The sequence below is a fragment of the Mirounga leonina genome, unplaced genomic scaffold, assembly GCF_011800145.1.
Source record: "Mirounga leonina isolate KUSES-001 unplaced genomic scaffold, KU_Mleo_1.0 Mir_192, whole genome shotgun sequence".
Taxonomy (NCBI): domain Eukaryota; kingdom Metazoa; phylum Chordata; class Mammalia; order Carnivora; family Phocidae; genus Mirounga; species Mirounga leonina.
In genome coordinates, this window is record NW_023270485.1 from 24,465 (window position 1) to 43,726 (window position 19,262).

General features: G+C 37.9%; 1 protein-coding gene across 1 annotated transcript; it reads left to right on the forward strand.

Moving 5' to 3' along the window:
* Positions 1 to 2,443: 2,443 nt before the first annotated feature.
* LOC118023939 (40S ribosomal protein S21-like) lies at positions 2,444 to 2,770 on the forward strand. The gene has a single exon (XM_035025353.1). It carries the CDS (start codon positions 2,444 to 2,446, stop codon positions 2,768 to 2,770), a length of 327 nt encoding a protein of 108 aa, XP_034881244.1.
* Positions 2,771 to 19,262: the final 16,492 nt, after the last annotated feature.

Below are 19,262 nucleotides of genomic sequence, written 5' to 3' on the forward strand. Positions count from 1 at the left end.
AGTTTTCACTCAGCCCATCTCCCCCAATAGAGGGCAGAGCAATTCTGCCCAAACAGGATTGCCTGAGTAACAGCGCAGCAGGCCCCTCTGCCATAAGACAGGCTGGGAGAACAAGAGGCCAGCAACCCCAGGTCCCTATAAAACAGGCGCATCTTGCTTGGGTTGTCATCAATAATTTGGACTCTGTACATTCCCTCAACCACACCTCAACAGAAAGACTAGGAGGAGGAACCCCCAAAATAGGAAAGTCTCAGAGACTGTGGCCTCTGCCACAGACCTATGTATACGAATATAAGCAAGATATCAGAAATAGACTTCAGAGTAACAAACACCGACCACTATCTAGGTTTGAGAAAAATATTAATGACAATATAGAATCTCAAGGGCAGAAATGAGATCTAATCAGGCAGAATTAAATATGCTATGAATGTGATGCAGTCTAAACTAGATACTCTGACTGTCAGGATAAACCAGGAGTAAGAATGAATTACTGAGCTAGAAGATAAGATGATAGAAAAAAGGAAACTGAAGAGGCCTACAAGAAACAGATTAAAGCCCAAGAGATCAGACAGAGAGATTAATGATGCCATAAAATGTTCCAATCTCAGAATTATTGAGATCCCTGGGGGTAGAGAGAGAAAGAGGACTAGAAGATATATTTGAGTAAATCATAGCTGAGAACTTCCTTAATCTGGAGAATGAAACAAACTTTCCTGTCCTAGAGGCAGAGAGGACCCCTCCCAAGATCAAGGAAAATATGTCAATGCCCTGGTATGTAATACTAAAACTTGCAAATCTTAGAACCGAGGAAACCATCTTAAGGGCAGTTAGAGGGAAGAGATTCCTTATGCACAAGAAGAGGAACATCAGAATAATGTCAGACCTATGCCCAGAGACCTGGCAAGCCAGAATGGCTTTGCAAGACATATTCAGGGTACTAAACATGAAGAACATGCAGCCAAGAATACTTTATCTCCCAAGGCTGTCATGTAGAATGGATGGAGAGATGTAGAGCTTCCAGGACTGGCAGAAAGCAAAAGAATATGTGACCACTAAACCGGCCCTGCAAGAAATATTAAGGGGGCTTCCATAAAAGGAGAAAGACCCCAAGAATTATATACAACAGAAATTTACAGGGACAATCTATAAAAACAACGTCTTCACAGGCAACATGATGACAATTAATTCATATCTTTCAATAATCACTCTCAACGTGAATGGCCTAAACGCGCCCATAAAACGGCATAGGGTTGCAGATTGGATAAGAAGACAGGACCCATCCATATGCTGTCTACAAGAGACTCATTTTGAACCTAAAGATACATCCAGACTGAAAACGAAGGGATGAGATCCATCTTCCATGCCAGCGGACCTCAAAACAAGGCTGGGGTAGCAATTCTCATATCAGACAAATTAGATTTTAAACTAAAGTCTGTAATAAGAGACACAGAAGGACACTATATCATTCTTAAAGAGTCTATCCAACAAGAAGATCTAACAATTGTAACTATCTATGCCCCCAACATGGGAGCAGCCATCTACATAAGCCAACTGTTAACCAAAATAAAGAGTCATATTGATAACAATACGTTAATTGTAGGAGACCTCAATACTCCACTCTCAGCAATGGACAGATCATCTAAGCAGAAGATCAACAAAGAAACAAGAGCTTTGAATGACACACTGTACCAGATGGACCTCATTGATATATACAGAACATTCCACCCTAAAACAACAGAATACTCATTCTTCTCGAGCGCACATGAAACTTTCTCCAGAATAGACCATATACGGGGTCACACATCTGGTCTCAACCAATGCCAAAAGATTGAGATTATTCCCTGCATATTCTCAGACGACAATGCTCTAAAACTGGAACTCAATCACAAGAAAGAATTTGGCAGAAATTCAAACACTTGGAAGCTAAAGACCACTCTGCTCAAGAATGTTTGGGTCAACCAGGAAATCAAAGAAGAACTTAACAATTCATGGAAACCAATGAGAATGAAAACCCATTGCTCCAAAACCTATGGGATACTGCAAAGGTAGTCATAAGGGGGAAATACATAGCCATCCAAGCCTCACTCAAAAAAATAGACTGTTGAATCTCAGATCTGTACCTCTGAAATGAATAATGCAATATACGTTAAGGAAAAAAGAAGAAGAAGAAGAACGTAGTGGGAGGGGAAGAATGAAGCGGGGGAAATCGGAGGGGTAGATGAACCATGAGAGACGATGGACTCTGAAAAACAAACTGAGGGTTCTAGAGGGGAGGGGGGTGGGAGGATGGGTTAACCTGGTGGTGGGTATTGAGGAGGGCACATTCTGCATGGAACACTGGGTGTTAGGCACAAAGAATGAATCATGGAACACTTCATCTAAAACTAATGATGTAGCTTTCTGTGCTTGAGCTCGTGGTGGTGGCAGCAGGCGCACCCTCGACATGCAGAACGACGCCAGCGAGTTCGTGGACCTGTACGTGCGGCGGAATGGTGAGCGACCTCCGTCCCCAGTCCCGCACCCTCAACACCCCCCCACTCCTGCCTGCTCAGTGCGCCCCCCCTGCAGCTCCGACAGCAACCGCATCATCGGCGCCAAGGACCACGCGTCCATCCAGATGAACGTGGCCGAGGTTGATAAGGTGACGGGCAGGTTCAATGGCCAGTTCAAAACCTACGCTATCTGTGGGGCCATTCTCAGGATGGGTGAGTCCGATGACTCCATCCTCCGACTGGCCAAGGCCGATGGCATAGTTTCCAAGAACTTCTGACTGGAGATCACGGATGTGGGATGTTTGTCATAAATAAATAGTAACCCCCCCCAAAATAAATAAATAAATAAAATAAAAATAATAAACCTAATGATGTAATGTATGGGGATTAACATAAGAATAAAATGAAAGAAAGAAAGAAAGAAAGAAAGAAAGAAAGAAAGAAAGAAAGAAAAATCCCAAATTCATCAACTAATTTTACACCTTAAAGAACTAGAGAAAAAGCAACAAACGATGCCTAAGCCATGATTTCGAAGAGAAATAATTAAGATTAGAGCAGAGATCAATGAATTAAAACCAGAAATACAGTAGATCAGATCAATGAAACTAGAAGCTGGTTCTTGGAAAAAATTAATAAGATCAATAACCACTGGCCAGACTTATCCAAAAGAAAAGAAAAAGGACCCAAATAAATAAAATTATGAATGAAAGGGAAGAGATCACGACTAACACCAAGGAAATAGAAACAATTATTAGAAATTATTATCAACAACTATATGCCAATAAACTGAGCAATCTGGATGAAATGGAGGCCTTCCTGGAAACCTATAAGCTGCCAAGACTGAAACAGGAAGATATTGACAACCTGAATAGGCCAATAACCAGTAACGAGGTTGAAGCAGTGATCAAAAACCTCCCAAAAAACAAGAATCCAGGGCCTGATGGATTCCCTGGGGAATTCTACCAAACATTCAAAGAAGAAATAATACCTATTCTCCTGAAGCTGTTTCAAAAAATTGAAACAGAAGGAAAACTTCCAAACTCATTCTATGAGGCCAGCATTACATTAATCCTCAAACCAGGCAAAGACCCCAGCAAAAAGGAGAATTTCAGACCGATATCTCTGATTAATATGGGTTCCAAAATCCTCAACAAAATCCTAGCTAATAGGATCTAAAAATACATTAAAAGGATCATCCACCACAACCAAGTAGGATTTATCCCCGGAGTGCAGGGTGGTTCAACATTCACAAATCAATCAGTGTGACAGAACACATTAATAAGAGGAGGGAGAAGAACCATACGGTCCTCTCAATTGATGCAGAAAAAGCATTTGACAAAATACAACATCCTTTCCTGATTAAAACTCTCCAGAGTATAGGGATAGAGGGAACATTCCTCAAGCTTATAAAATCCACGTATGAAAAACCCACAGCAAATATCATCCTCAATGGGGAAAAGCTGAGAGCCTTTCCCTTAAGATCAGGAACATGTCAAGGATGTCCACTCATACCACTGTTGTTCAACATAGTACTAGAAGTCCTAGCAACAGCAATCAGACAACAAAAAGAAATAAAAGTATTCAAATTGGCAAAGAAGAAGGCAAACTCTCCTTTTTGCAGATGACATGATACTTTATGTGGAAAACCCAAATGACTCCACCCCCAAATTACTAGAACTCATCCAGCAATTCAGTCATGTGGCAGGATACAAAATCAATGAACAGAAATCAGTTGCTTTCTTATACACTAACAACGCAACTGTAGAAAGAGAAATTACAGAAACGATTCCATTTACAATAGCACCAAAAACCATAAGATACCTCAGAATAAATGTAACCAAAGAGGTAAAGGATCTATCCTCTAGGAACTACAAAACACTCATGAAAGAAATTGAAGGAGACATAAAAAGATGGAAAAATATTCTATGCTCATGGATCGGAAGAATAAACCTTGTTAAAATGTCTATGCTACCCAGAGCAATCTATACCTTCAATGCCATCCCGATCAAAATTCCCATGACATTTTTCAAAGTGCTGGTACAAACAATCCTAAAATTTGTATGGAATCAGAAAAGAACCTGAATCGCCAAGGAAATGTTGAAAAAGAGAAACAAAGCTGGGGGCATCACGTTGCCCGATTTCAAGCTATATTACAAAGCAGTGATCACCAAGACAGCATGGTACTGGCACAAAAACAGACATATAGACCAATGGAACAGAATAGAGAGCCCAGATATGGGCCCTCAACTCTATGGTCAAATAATCTTTGACAAAGCAGGAAAAACATGCAATGGAAAAAAGACAGTCTCTTCAATAAGTGGTGTTGGGAAAATTGGACAGCTACATGCAGAAGAATGAAACTCGACCATTCTCTAACACCATTTACAAAGATAAACTCAAAGTGGATGAAAGACCTCAATGTGAGACAGGAATGCATCAAAATCCTAGAGAAGAACATAGGCAGTAACCTCTTTGACATAGCCCACAGCAACTTCTTTCAAGATTCATCTCCAAAAGCTAGTGAAACAAAAGCAAAAATGAACTTTTCAGACTTCATCAAGATAAAAAGCTTCTGCACAGCAAAGGAAACAGTCAACAAAACAAAGAGGCAACCCACAGCATGGGAGAAGATATTTGCAAATGACACTACAGATAAAGGGCTGGTATCCAAAATCTATAAAGAAGTTCTCAAACTCAACACCCAAAAAACAAATAATCAAGTCAAAAAGTGGGCAGAAGAGATGAACAGACACTTCTCTGAAAAAGACATACAAATGGCTAACAGACACATGAAAAAATGTTCATCACCATTAGCCATCAGGGAAATCCAAATCAAAACCACACTGAGATACCACCTTACACCAGTTAGAAACAGGGAAAGAAACAACAAATGCTGGAGAGGTTGTGCAGAAAGGGGAACCCTCTTACACTGTTGGTGCAAGTTGGGAGAGCCACTTTGGAAAACAGTGTGGAGGTTCCTCAAAAATTTAAAAATAGAGCTACCCTATGACCCAGCAATTGCACTCCTGGGTATTTACCCCAACACACAGATGTAGTGAAAAGAAGGGCCATATGCACCCCAATGTTCATAGCAGCAATGTCCACAATAGCCAAACTGTGGAAAGAGCTGAGATGCCCTTCAACAGATGAATGGGTAAAGAAGTTGTGGTCCATATATACAATGGAATATTACTCAGCCATCAAAGGGATGAATACCCAACTTTCACATCAACATGGATGAGACTGGAGGAGCTTATGCTAAGTGAAAGAAGTCAAGCAGAGAAAGTCAATTATCATCTGGTTTCACTTATTTGTGGAACATAAGGAATAGCATGGAGGACATTAAGAGAAGGAAGGGAAAAATGGGTGGGGGGACTGGAGGGAGAGATGAACCATGAGAGACTATGGACCTGAGAAACAAACAGGGTTTTAGAGGGGAGGTTGACATCACCAACCTTTTTTTGGACACAGGCCCAGGGGGCCAATCTTCCAGGTGGTGCAGACACAGCACTGACTTCCCCACCTATGTGCCTCAGGAATAAAACAACGATCTCATTGGAATCTAACTGAAGCGGTATGGTGGACGTGGTTTGTGTCAGATGCACCCGGATTTGGGACAACTGAAGACATTTGCACCTTCGCCTCCTCCCTGCTGAAAGCCAAACATTTGCCTTTTTTCCTTCCTAATTTTATTTTATTTTACTTTTTAAAACATAATTTATTAATGAGAGAGAGAGTGGGGGGAGGAGCAGATTCTATACTGAGCAAGGAGCCTGATCTCCCAACACTGAAATCTTGATCTGAGCTGAAACCAAGAGTCAGACACAACAGAGACAACCAGACACCCCTTTACTTCCTAATTTTAAGTACAAAAAATTTGGGTATGGGGTGGCTCAGTCTGCCTTTGGCTCAGGTCATGATCCCAGGGTCCTGGAATCAAGCCCCATTTAGGGCTTCCTGCTCAGTAGGAAGCCTGCTTCTCCTTCTCCTTGTGCCTCTCCCCTGGCTCAGGCTCTCTCTCTCTTGCTCTCTCTCAAATAAGTAACCTTTAAAAAAAATTGGATATCAGTTGGAGTTATAAGTTTTTTTCAATCATCAAATATTATCTGTAAAACTCATAAGAAAGAAAATATTGCTGTGTTTTTTGTTGTTTCTCCTTCCTTTGGTATTCTTCAAAATTCTTTGTTAGCATTTTCTGTTTGAATAAGTTCCTTTAGCCTTACTCTAAAGAGTAAGACTGTTGGTAATAAGTTCTTTCAGTTCTCTTTCACCAAAGAATAATTTAGCCACAATATACAATTTGCAATTCATGCCACTTGTTTCTTCTATTATTTCATATTATAACCCACTGTCATTTGAGTTGATGATCCCTTATGATAATGTGTTGTATCTCTCCAGCTTTTACCAAGATTTAACCTTTATCTTTAGTTTTCAAAAGTTTAATTACACTATGCTTGATGTTGATTTCTCTGATCTATGGTATTTGTAATTCACTCAGCTCCTTGGATCTTTGTGGTCTTTGTCAAACTTGGGGAATTTTCAGCCATGCTTTCTTCAAATGATCTTTCAACCCATCTTTCTTTTTCATATTCTGATGATTTTAAAAAGTTGTCTTTTTGTTATTTCTGTCATGTCCCTAAGAGTTTTTTCACTTTTTTCAGGATATTTTGTTTTTCTGAGTGAATTGGTTTTTTGGTTTGTTTGTTTTTTTTAAGATTTTATTTATTTGTTTGACAGAGAGACACAGCGAGAGAGGGAACACAAGCAGGGGGAATGGGAGAGGGAGAAGCAGGCTGCCCACTGAGCAGGAAACCCGATGTAGGGCCAATCCCAGGACCCTGGGATCATGACCTGAGCCGAAGGCAGACACTTAACGCCTGAGCCACCCAGGCACCCCATGAATTGTATTTTTTTCTTTGTTTCCAAGTTTACTAATGCTATCTTCAATCATTGTCCTCTACTAAGCTAAGTCCTTCATACACCTATATTTTTTGGTTATTATATTTTTTGGTTTTATAACATCCATTTATTTTTTTACATCTTCTCTTTGTTGAGATTTTGCTTTCACTTGTTTCATAAGAATTTGCAATTGCTATTAAAATATTTTAATGATGGTTTCTTTAAAAATCTTGCCAAGTAATTTCCATCTCCGTGCTGGTATCAGTTGATTATCCCTTTTCATGCTAGGTGTGATTTTCTTTGATCTTGACATGGTGATTTTTAATTATATTCTGGATATTTTGATAATTATGTTAGGAGTCTTTGTGTCTTGTTTAATTTTTTTTTTTCATTTTAGCAGACAATGTCCATGTTTATGTTTAACACATAGGTGTTGGGCTGTCTTGTCAGCTACAGTTCCAACGTCAGTTTGATATTCAGAGCCTTTGTTGTAATTGATTTATATAATGTATCTCAGTCTCCATTGGTCCCTAACACTGCTGCCTGAGGATATGCCTCAATGAAAGAGGTTGGTTCCTCCTAGATGCTCCAGTGTCTTTGACCAAGAAGGCAGCAGAAACAAAGATGTTCATCTACCTCTGTAAGATGCATTTATTTTGCCAGCTCTGCTCCAATCCCTCATATCTGTCAGTTGAAAAAAGGAGGACTCACATTTCTGGGAACAAGGACAAATAGGAGAATCATGATCTCACCTGGTTTATGGAACACTGAAATAACAGCCTTTTCACTGCAACTAAAAATGACCAAAAGAATGACAGGGTAGACTTTTTTAATCATAAAGAAGAGGCCATATTGAAAAGAGTAGGAGAATGGATATGTGGTCATGAACCAAACCCTCAGTGAGACTAATCACAATAGGAGGAACACCAAAAGCACAGAGGAGAGACTCTATATCTGGCACCACAGGCATGGAGGACCTGCAGTGGGAAGATGAGTCCCCATAATATTTTACTTTGAAAAAGAGTGTAGCTTAATTTCATGAATTTTTACAATCACTAGGGCTTAACTCTGGGTATTTTAAAAATTAGTGGTGCTAGATCCTGAAGTTCTAGAGAGTGATAGGAAACTGAATTCCACCCTTAAAAAGACATCATTACAAATAACCCACCAAGATATAGCATAGAAGCAGAATTTGAAATGTGCCTGAGGTAGACGTTAAGATTTATTTCCTAATCTTACCCTGTGTGCTGGAGGGCGCAGGGATTTTAAGTGACTTCTTCAAGAATGAAAGCAGCTGGCAGCTATAATTTCTCTGTATCACCCCTGACCTAAATAGCAGGACACTTGCTAGAATCACTGTGAACCCGCCAAACTAGCTTGCTAACATCACATGTCCTATCAACTGTGTTCTCCTGAACATCCACACATTCAACCTGCCCTACTCCCAAGGCATCCCCCAAAGTGGCTCCTTCTGTGACACACCCTTCAAGCAACTCCAACAGTCAGTCATGCCCTAAATACAGGAAATATAGTCATACATACCAGTTCAACTGTAGCACCTTAGTCAAATATTACAGCTGGCAGTGCAGAGAAAGTGCCCTTCTGTTCCGTGCAATTGCAGCCCCAACAGACAGATTAAGAGCAGACATGTAATCTGTCAGCCCCACCCACCAATAAGAAACTCAAAAGGAAACACAGGGAGAGAATCCTGCATGTCAGTGCAACTCTAGCCTGGCAAATTGGCTGAAGGCAAGGATCTAGTCTTACTGCTTAGAGCACCTTTTTTTAAATTCAAGTTTTATTTAAATTCAAGTTAGTTAACATATACAGTAAAATTGGTTTCAGGTGTAGAATTTAGTGAATCATCACTTACATATAACACCCAGTGTTAATCATAACAAGTGCCCTCCTTTTGTGGTGCATACAAATTTAAGGATTGTTTGTTCTAGCTCTATGAGAAATGCTGGTCAATCTCAATTTTGATAGAGATCAAATTAAAGCTGTACGTTACTTTGGGTAGTATAGGTATTTTAACAATACTTGTTCTTCCAATCCATGAGCATGTTTATAGCAGCATTATCAACAATAACAAAACTATAGAGAGAGCTCAAATGTCCATTGACTAATGAATGGATACAAAAGATGTAGTATGTATCTATAATGTAATATTACTCAGCCATCACCATCAAAAATGAACTCTTGCCATTTGCAATGACATGGATGGAGATAGAGGGTATTATGCTAAGTGAAATAATTTAGTCAGAGAGAGACAAATACCACATGATTTCACTCCTATGGCATTTATGAAAGAAAACAGGGGAACAAATGGGAACAGGGGTAGGGGGAGGGAAGGAGAGAGAGAAACAAACCATAAGAGACTCTTAACAAATGTAGGTTGATGGAGGGAGGTGGGTAGGAGACAGGCTAGGTGGGTGATGAGTATTAAAGAGGGCACTTGTGATGAGCACTGGGTGTTATATGTAAGTCATTAATCACTGACTTTATTACTGAAGTCAATACTTCACTATATGTTCACTAAGTGAAAACAAAACAAAAAACACACATCCTGCTTCTGCCTTGGCCTTTTAGACGTCTCATTCTGGGGAAAGCAAGCCATTAGGCTAAAGGAAATTGAAAAAACTTAAGGAAAGAACTGGACATCTTGATTATAATTTCATGAAAGACTAGCTAAGCTCCTCTGAAACTCTTGAACTACAGAAACTATAAGAAGCAAAATGTTTATTTTTGTTTTAAGACAGTAACTTTGGGGTAATTTGTAATACAAAAACAGAATTAACACACAGCTTGGTATAGATTATCTAAAAATATGTAAGAGTAGCTATGGAACAGACATTGGAAAGATGATGGAAAAGACTTGATGAGTGACAGTGAAAGCTTAAAGGAACTTAAAAAGGTTTTTAGAGACCTAATGATCTTTTTTTTTTTTTTTAATGTGGTAGACTTCCATTTATTTTCCTCAATTTAACACAAAACAGATTTTTAAGTTCTGTTCAGTGTAGGACCAATCTAGTTGATATTTTATGGTTAAGGAGAGAGAAATTAATCCCTGTCCCAGGGACACCAGTCAAAGAAGGACTAACAGTCCCCTCTTCTTTGCCAATTCACACATTATCTCTATGAAAAGCATAATGGGTTCCTGGCCAAAGTGAGAGAGATGTATTATATGATAAGGGAATGGTTTGGAACGATCCAGAGTTTTGCTTGACTTCTCTTCTTTTTTTCTTCTTCTTTTTCTTCTTCTTTTTTTTTTTTATTCTTATGTTAATCCCCATACATTACAACATTAGTTTTAAATGAAGTGTTCCATGATTCATTGTTTGTGCATAACACCAGTGCTCCATGCAAGAGACCTAATGATCTTTAAGGAGATTATGAAATCTTAAAGAAGAGTGAGGAAATGTTATTTTTTTATTTAAATTCAAATTAGTTAACATATAGTATATTATTAGTTTCAGGTGTAGAATTTAGTGATTCATCACTTGCATATAACACCCAGTGCTCATTACATTAAGTGCCTGCTTAATGGCATCACCCAATTACCCCATCCATCCACCCACCTTCCTTCCAGCAACGCTGTTTGTTTCCTACAGTTAAGTCTCTTATTGGGATGCCTGGGTAGCTCAGTTAAGCATCTGCCTTCGGCTGAGGTCATGATCCCAGGGTCCTGGGATGGAGCCCTGAGTCAGGCTCTCTGCTCAGCGGGGAGTCTGTTTCTCCCTCTTCCTCTCCCCCTGGCTTGTTCTTTCTAATAAATAAAATCTTTTTTAAAAAAAGAGAGTCTCGGGGCGCCTGGGTGGCTCAGTCATTAAGCGTCTGCCTTCGGCTCAGGTCATGATCCCAGGGTCTTGGGATCGAGCCCCGCATCAGGCTCTCTGCTCCGCGGGAGGCCTGCTTCTCCCTCTCCCACTCCCTCCTGCTTGTGTTTCCTCTCTCGCTGTGTCTCTCTCTGTCAAATAAATAAAATTTAAAAAAAAAAAAAGGTCTCTTATGTTTTGCCTCCTTCTCTATTTTCATCTTAATTTTTTTTCCTTCCCTTCTCCAATGTTCATCTCTTTTGTTTCTTAAATTCCACATATGGGTGAAATCATATGGTATTGGACAACTTTGTCTGACTTATTTCACCTAGCATACATAAACTACTTCCATCCACATTGTTGCAAATGGCGAGATGTCATTCTTCTTGATGGCTGAGTAAAATTCCACTGTCCATGTATATTATAATATACACACACCACATCTTCTTTGCCCATTCATCTGTTGATGGACATTCGGGCTATTTCCATATTGTGGCTATTGTGGACATTGCTACATAAACATTGGGGTGCATATGCCCCTTCAAACCAGTATTTTTGTATCCTTTGGATAAATACCTGGTAGTACAATTGCTGGTTTGAGAGGTAGCTTTATTTTTAACTTTTGAGGAACCTCTATACTGTTTTCTGGTGTGGCCACACCACTTTGCATTCGCACCAAAAGTGTAAGAGGACTCCTCTTTTTCCACCTCCTCACCAATATCTGTTGTTTCCTGGGTTGTTAATTTGAGCCATTCTGACTGGTGTGAGGTGGTATCTCATTGTGGTTTTGATTTGTATTTCCCTAATGCAGGAAATGGTATTCTTAAAAAAAAAAAAAAAAGGTAAATTTTTTGATATGATGCCTGAAAATTTATCATTACTCCCTGAAATATTGTGAAAAGTACAAAATGTGCTAAATAAATTGAATGATGTAAATAATTTCCATGCTGAATAGTGAAGATGCTACATGAGTCTTTCACTGTTGCTTATACTACAAGTAAAAGGATAAAGGAGAGACATAACTAAAAGACTGTACACAAAATGGAACCAGAACGTCCTGGCTTTAAAAATTCTCAGGCTTCTGGAGGGAGGAGGCAAGATGGCAGAGGAGTAGAGGACCCCCTTTCAACTAGTCCTGAGACTTTAGTTGACTATCTATCAAACCATTTTGAACACCTACAAATTCAGCCTGAGATGTAAGAATACGTATCTGGATCTCTACAAGCAGAAAAGCGACTGCTTTTTGCAAGTTAGGATGTGAAGAGTTGTGAATCTGTGGGGAGATACTGGAAGATAAAGAGAAGGGGGAGGGAGCCTCCATAGCTGGCTCCTGGATAGTGACATAACACTGGAGTGCAAAATGAGAACCCTGGAAATCTGCTCTACTGAGAGCCATCCCTCTCTGAAAATGAAAAAGCAGAATTCCAGGTAGAGCATTGTGGTCTCAGGTCACATGGGACCACAGAACAAAAGGAGATTCTTGAAATGGTAGAGGGCCTGAGCATTGGAGCCAGGAAGCAGGTTATGGTCAGCGAGCCCAGGAGGGGACTCTCAGCTCAGAACACCATAAACCATAAGCCAGGCGAGTGGACACCCACTCTTTCCTTGAACAGCCTGAAAAAAATCTGGAATCTCCATATGCTGTCTATAAGAGACTCATTTTAGACCTAAAGGCACCTCCAGACTGGAAGTTTCTAGAGGGTGGAGAACATTTTACCATGCTAATGGACCTAAAAAGATAGCTGGGGTAGCAATTCTCCTATCAAACAAATTAGATTTTAAACCAAAGACTGTAGTAAGAAATGTAGAGCGAGACTATATCATACATAAAGGGTCTATCCAACAAGATCTAACAACTGTAAATATCTATGCCCCCAACATGGGAGCAGCCAATTATATAACCAATTAATTAACAAAATAAAGAGTCATATTGATAACAATACATTAATTGTAGGAGACCTCAATACTCCACTCTCAGCAATGGACAGCTCATCTAGGAGAAGATCAAAAAAGAAACAAGAACTTTGAATTACACACTGGACCAGATGGACCTCATAGATATTTACAGAACATTCCACCCTAAAACAACAGAATACTCATTCTTCTCAAATGCACATGGAACTTCTCCAGAATAGGCCACATACTGGGTCACAAATCAGGTCTCAACCGATACCAAAAGATTGAGATTATTCCCTGCGTATCTTCAAACCACAATGCTTTGAAACTGGAACTCAATCACAAAAGGAAATTTGGAAGGAATTCAAACATCGGGAAGCTAAAGTGCATCCTGCTAGAGACTGATTGGGTCAGCCAGGAAATTAGAGATGAATTTTAAAAATTCATGGAAATTAATGAGAATGAAAACACAACTGTTCAAACCTTTGGGATACAGCAAAGACAGTCCTAAGAGGGAAGTACATTGCAATACAAGCCTCTCTCAAAAATTAGAAAAATCTCAAATACACAAGCAAACCTTACACCTAAAGGACCTGGAGAAAGAACAAATAAGGCCTAAACCAAGCAAGAGGAAAGAAATAATAAAGATGAGAACAGAAAAAAATGAAACAGAAGCTAGGAAACAGTAGAAACACCAGTGGAACTAGAAGCTGGTTTTTTGAAAAAATTAGTAAGATCGACAAACCTCTGGCCAGACTTATCCAGATGAAAAGGGAAAGGATCCAAATTAATAAAATCATGAATGAAAGGGGAGAGATCATGACTAACACCAAGGAAACAGAAACAATTATTGGGAATTATTACCAGCAACTATATGCCAACAAATTAAGCAGTCTACAAGAAATGAGTACATTCCTGGAAACTTATAAACTACCAAGACTGAAACAGGAAGAAATAAGACAATCTGAACAGACCAGTAACTGGTAAGGAAATTGACGCGGTAATCAAAAACCTCCCAAAAAACAAGAGTCCAGGGCCTGATGGATTCCCAGAGGAATTCTACCAAACATTTAAAGAAGAAATAATACCTATTCTACTGAAGCTGTTTCAAAAAATAGACATGGAAGAAAACCTTCCAGATCCATTCTATGAACATTACCCTGATCCCCAAACCAGGCAAAGACCCCATCATAAAGGAGAATTACAGAACAATATCCCTGATAAACATGGATGCCAAAATACTCAACAAGATCCTAGCCAATAGGATCCAACAGTACACTGAAAGGATTACTCACCATGACCAGGTGGGATTTATTCCTGGTCTACAAGGGTGGTTCAACATTTGCAAATCAATCAGTGTGATACACCACATTATTAATAAAGGAAAAGACAAGAACCATATGATCCTTTCAATTGATGCAGAAAGGCATTTGACAAAATACAGCATCCTTTCCTGATTAAAACTCTTCAGAGTGTAAGGATAGGGGGCACATACCTCAATATCATAAAAGCCATCTATGAAAAGCCCACAGCCAATATCATTCTCAATGGGGGAAAATTGAGAGCTTTTCTCTTAAGGTCAAGAACACAACAGGGATGCCTACTCTCGCCACTATTGTTCAACATAGTACTAGAAGTCCTAGCAACAGCAATCAGACAACAAAAAGAAATAAAATGTATTCAAATTGGCAAAGAAGTCAAACTCTCTCTCTTTGCAGACGACATGATACTTTATGTGGAAAACCCAAAAGACTTCACCCCCAAATTACTAGAACTCATCCAGCAATTCAGTCATGTGGCAGGATATAAAATCAATGCACAGAAAGCAGTTGCCTTTCTGGACACTAACAATGTTAACTGAACAGAGAGAAATTAAGGAATTGATTACATTTACAATAGAACCCAAAACCATAAGATACCTCAGAATAAACCTACCCAATGAGGTAAAGAACCTATACTCTAGAAACTACAGAACACTCATGAAAGAAATGGAGGAAAACACAAAGAGATGGAAAAACATCCAGGCTCTTGGATTGTTAAGTATAGAATATGAAATCTGATTATTTTATATTACAAAGTCCTGCATATCAAAATGTGGAAATTTATAACATACTTTTAAACAACAAATGGATCAAAGAAGGAATCACAAGAAAACCAGAAAATACTTAGAAACAAATGAAAATGAAAACACAACATACAGTCTATAGCAAAAGCAGTAAATGGGGGGAAATTTATTTATAGGGCTTACATTACAAAAAAAAGAAAGGTTTCAAATCAGCAACCTGATTTTATAATAAACTAGAAATTAAAAAAATCCCAAAGCTAGAAAGAATAAAGATTAGAGCAGAAATAAATGAAATATGGGGGGGGGGGCAGTGAAAATCACTGAAATGAAGAGTTGGTTTTTCAAAAGATCAATAACACTGAATAACCTTTAGCTATATGGGTTAAAAAGAGGTAAGACTCAAATTCCTAAAATCAGAAATTAAAATGGGGAATACTACAGATTCTGCAAAAAGTATTATGAGAGTCTTATATATATTTGCATGTCAACAACTTGGAGGAGCTCGATGAAGCAGGTTCATAGAAACACAAAACCTACCAAAAATGAATCACAAAAATAGAAAATCTAAAGAGACCTATAATTAGGGAGGTGATTGATTCAATAATCAAAAATCTTCCAAAGAAAATCCTTGTACTTGAATTTACCAAACATTAAAAGATGAGCTAACACCAATCCTTCTCAAACTTTTCCCCCAAAATGAATAGGAAATGTTTCCTAACCCATTCTGAGAGACCACCATTATCTTGCTACCAAACCCAGACAAAGGCAAAAGAAAACTACAGAACATGGGGACAAAATCCTCAAGAACATAAAAGCAAAGCAAATTCAGTAGCATATTAAAAGGATTATAAACCAAGAGCAAGGAATTTAGACATGGAATGCAAAAATGGTTCAACAGACAAAAAAAAAAAAAAAATCAATGAACTGCACATTAACAGAATTAAGGAAAAAAATGTATTACCTCTATGCAGAAAAAGCATGACAAAATTCATGCCCTTACCTGATAAAAAACACACAACAAAGTAGGCATATAAGAACACTGACTCAACATAGTAACAGCCATAATTAAAAGCCTACAGCAAACACACTCAGTAGTGAAGAATCAAAAATCTTTCTTCTATGATCAGGAACATGGGAAGGATGCCTGCTTTCACCATTCCTGTTGAACACAGCACTGGAAGTTCTAGCCAGAGCAATTAAGGAACAAACAGAAATAAAAGGCATCCAACTGAAAAGGAAGAAGAAAATTACCTCTGTCTTGTAGATGATGTGATATTTTATATAGAAAACCCTAAAGATTCCAATCACACACAAACATTACAGTAAGTGAATTCATCAAGATAGCAGGATACAAAGTCAACACATAGGAAGCAGCTGCATGTCTATACACAACAATCTGAAAAGGAAATTACAAAAACAATTTTATTTGTAACAGCATCAAAAAAGAACAAGATACTAATTACCCTGATCAAGGAGAGAAGAGACCTGTAAAGTAAAACTATAAAATATTCCTGGAAGAAATTACATAACACATAAAGAAATTAAAACATTTACATTTGTGGATTGGAAGACAATATTTTTAAGTATGAGTCTTAATACTGAAAGTTATCTACAGATTCAAAACCATCCCTATTAAAGTCCCAATAATTTTTGTTGTTGTTGCAGAAATAGAAAAACCCACCTTAAAATTTGTATGGAATCTCAAGGGATCCTAAATCCCTAGAACAATCTTGAAAAAAACAGAACTGGAGCACTCATACTTCCTGACTTCAAACTTACAATACAGCTAGTGTAATAAAAAACAGTGTGGTACTGGCATAGACACATACAGACCAATGCATTAGAGAGCACAGAATAAACCATTACATATAAAGTCAAATGATTTCTGACAAAGGTACCAATGCCATTCAAAGGAGAAAGAACAGGCTTTTCAACATCTGTAATAACTACTACTCAACCAAACACAAACAGCCCAATTCAAAAATGGGTACAGGACCTGAACAGACATTTCTCCAAGATATGATAGTGGCAAATAAACATATGCAAAGATGCTTAGCACAACTAATAATTAGATAAATGCAAATCACAATGAGATACCACTTCACATCCGGGATGGCTAATATATATTTAAAAACAAAACATAGCAAAAGTTGGGAGAGGATGTGGAGAAACTGGAACACTTGTGCACTGTTGATGTGAATGTAAAATTGTGCGGCTGCTCTGGAAAAGTTATGGAGATTCCTCAAGAAAACCAACCAACCAACCAACAAAAAAAAGTGTGGTATGATCCAGCAATTTGGATACTGAACATAGTCTCAAAGACCCCACCCATACATCAATGTTTATAGTAGCATTATTCACAATAGCTAAAATGTGGACACAATCCAAGTATCCTGACACATAAACGGATAAGAAAAATGTAGTATACACATTCAAGGGAGCATATACTCAGCCTGTAAACTGTGACATAAACTGCAAAATGGATTAACCTTGAGGACATTATGCTAAATAAAATAAAGTAGGCACAAAGGACATATACTGTATATTCTACTTGTATGAGGTATTTAACATAGTCAAAATCATAAGGATAGTATAACGATGGTTGACACCAGGACTATGGATGAGAATGGTGAATTATCGTTTAATGGGTAAAATATCAGTTTTACAAGATGAAAAGAGTTAGATGGGCATGGATAGTGGTAATGGTTGTTTGGCAATGTAACTCTATTTAATACCACTGAACTGTACATTTAAAAATGAGTATGATGAAAAAAAAATGAGTATGATGGCATATTTTATGTTATGTATATTTAGTACATTTAAAAAAAGAGAAAAAACTTTTTTTCATTTTGTTAGGTTAACCAAGACGAAAAGTCATTAAAATCTGTATAAAATACAGTTAAGGTATGAACAATAAATATAAGTATTTCATTCAAAATATGTTTACCTATTTGTGAATACTGACAGCATGAACACTACTTACTCAAAACAGGTGGAATTATACTACCAATTACATTTTGTAAGTAATTATATTTTTAGCTTGATCTTAAGAAAACCAATGGTCATTCATTAATAAAGTACAAAACTGTCCATCATAATGCATAGTTTACAGAATCCTTAAGAGAATTTTATAATTTGGATGTTTTTAAAAAAAGTCAACAGTCAGCTGTCACCAGTCTTTCTACACAAACAATTAACTCTTAACTACAAGTGGAAAAAACAGTGCATAAAATGCAACCCTACCAAAATCATTGTATACCATCTTAGCAAAAGTTAATCAGTAAGTGCCACATCTAATGTTTTTCTTCTTGGCTTTCAGTATTTTGATTTCCTTTCCAGACAGAGCTTATACCATGGTGTTGTGGAAATCAAAGAATGTAACAGATTTTCATTTCTTTTTGACTACTTTCATTCCTTATTTGAAATATAATCATATATCTACAAAATTACTACATGAAATTTATCAAAATAACTCTTCCATGCAATGCTATACCTGACTACAACTTTAATACAACTAATAATTTAATTCTGATTTTGTATCTTCCAAGATGAAACATTTTGCTGGACTGTTCCTGACTAGCAAGGAAAAAATATGTTATCAGTATCTTAGTCTATTCAGGCTGTAACAAAATACTACAGACTGGGTGGCTTATAAACAACAGTAATTTATTTCTCACAGCTTTAAACTGGAAGTCCACGATGAGTATGCCAGTATGGTTTGGGTTCTGTTGAAGGTACCTACCCCTTAAGTGTCTATTATAGCACTAACCCTAAAACTTCTAATACCATCATCATCATTAGAGGTTGGGGTTTCAACAAATGAATTTTAGGGAGGGCACAATCAGACCGTAACAACTAGCAAACACAAACTGGCAGTGTAATTGTACTTAAGGAAATTCTTTAGGTAAACTATATTTGATAGAGGAAGTATGTAGGGAAAAAGATGTTTTGAGAGGCTTTCTATCTAACATGAACTGTGTCATATACGGAACTTCTGACATTCTTGGCAAAATGTTGGGAGAATATGTAAACTCAATATACTTTTATTTACAAAAAGCTACATATTTCAACAAGTTTTGATTACCTATGAGGACA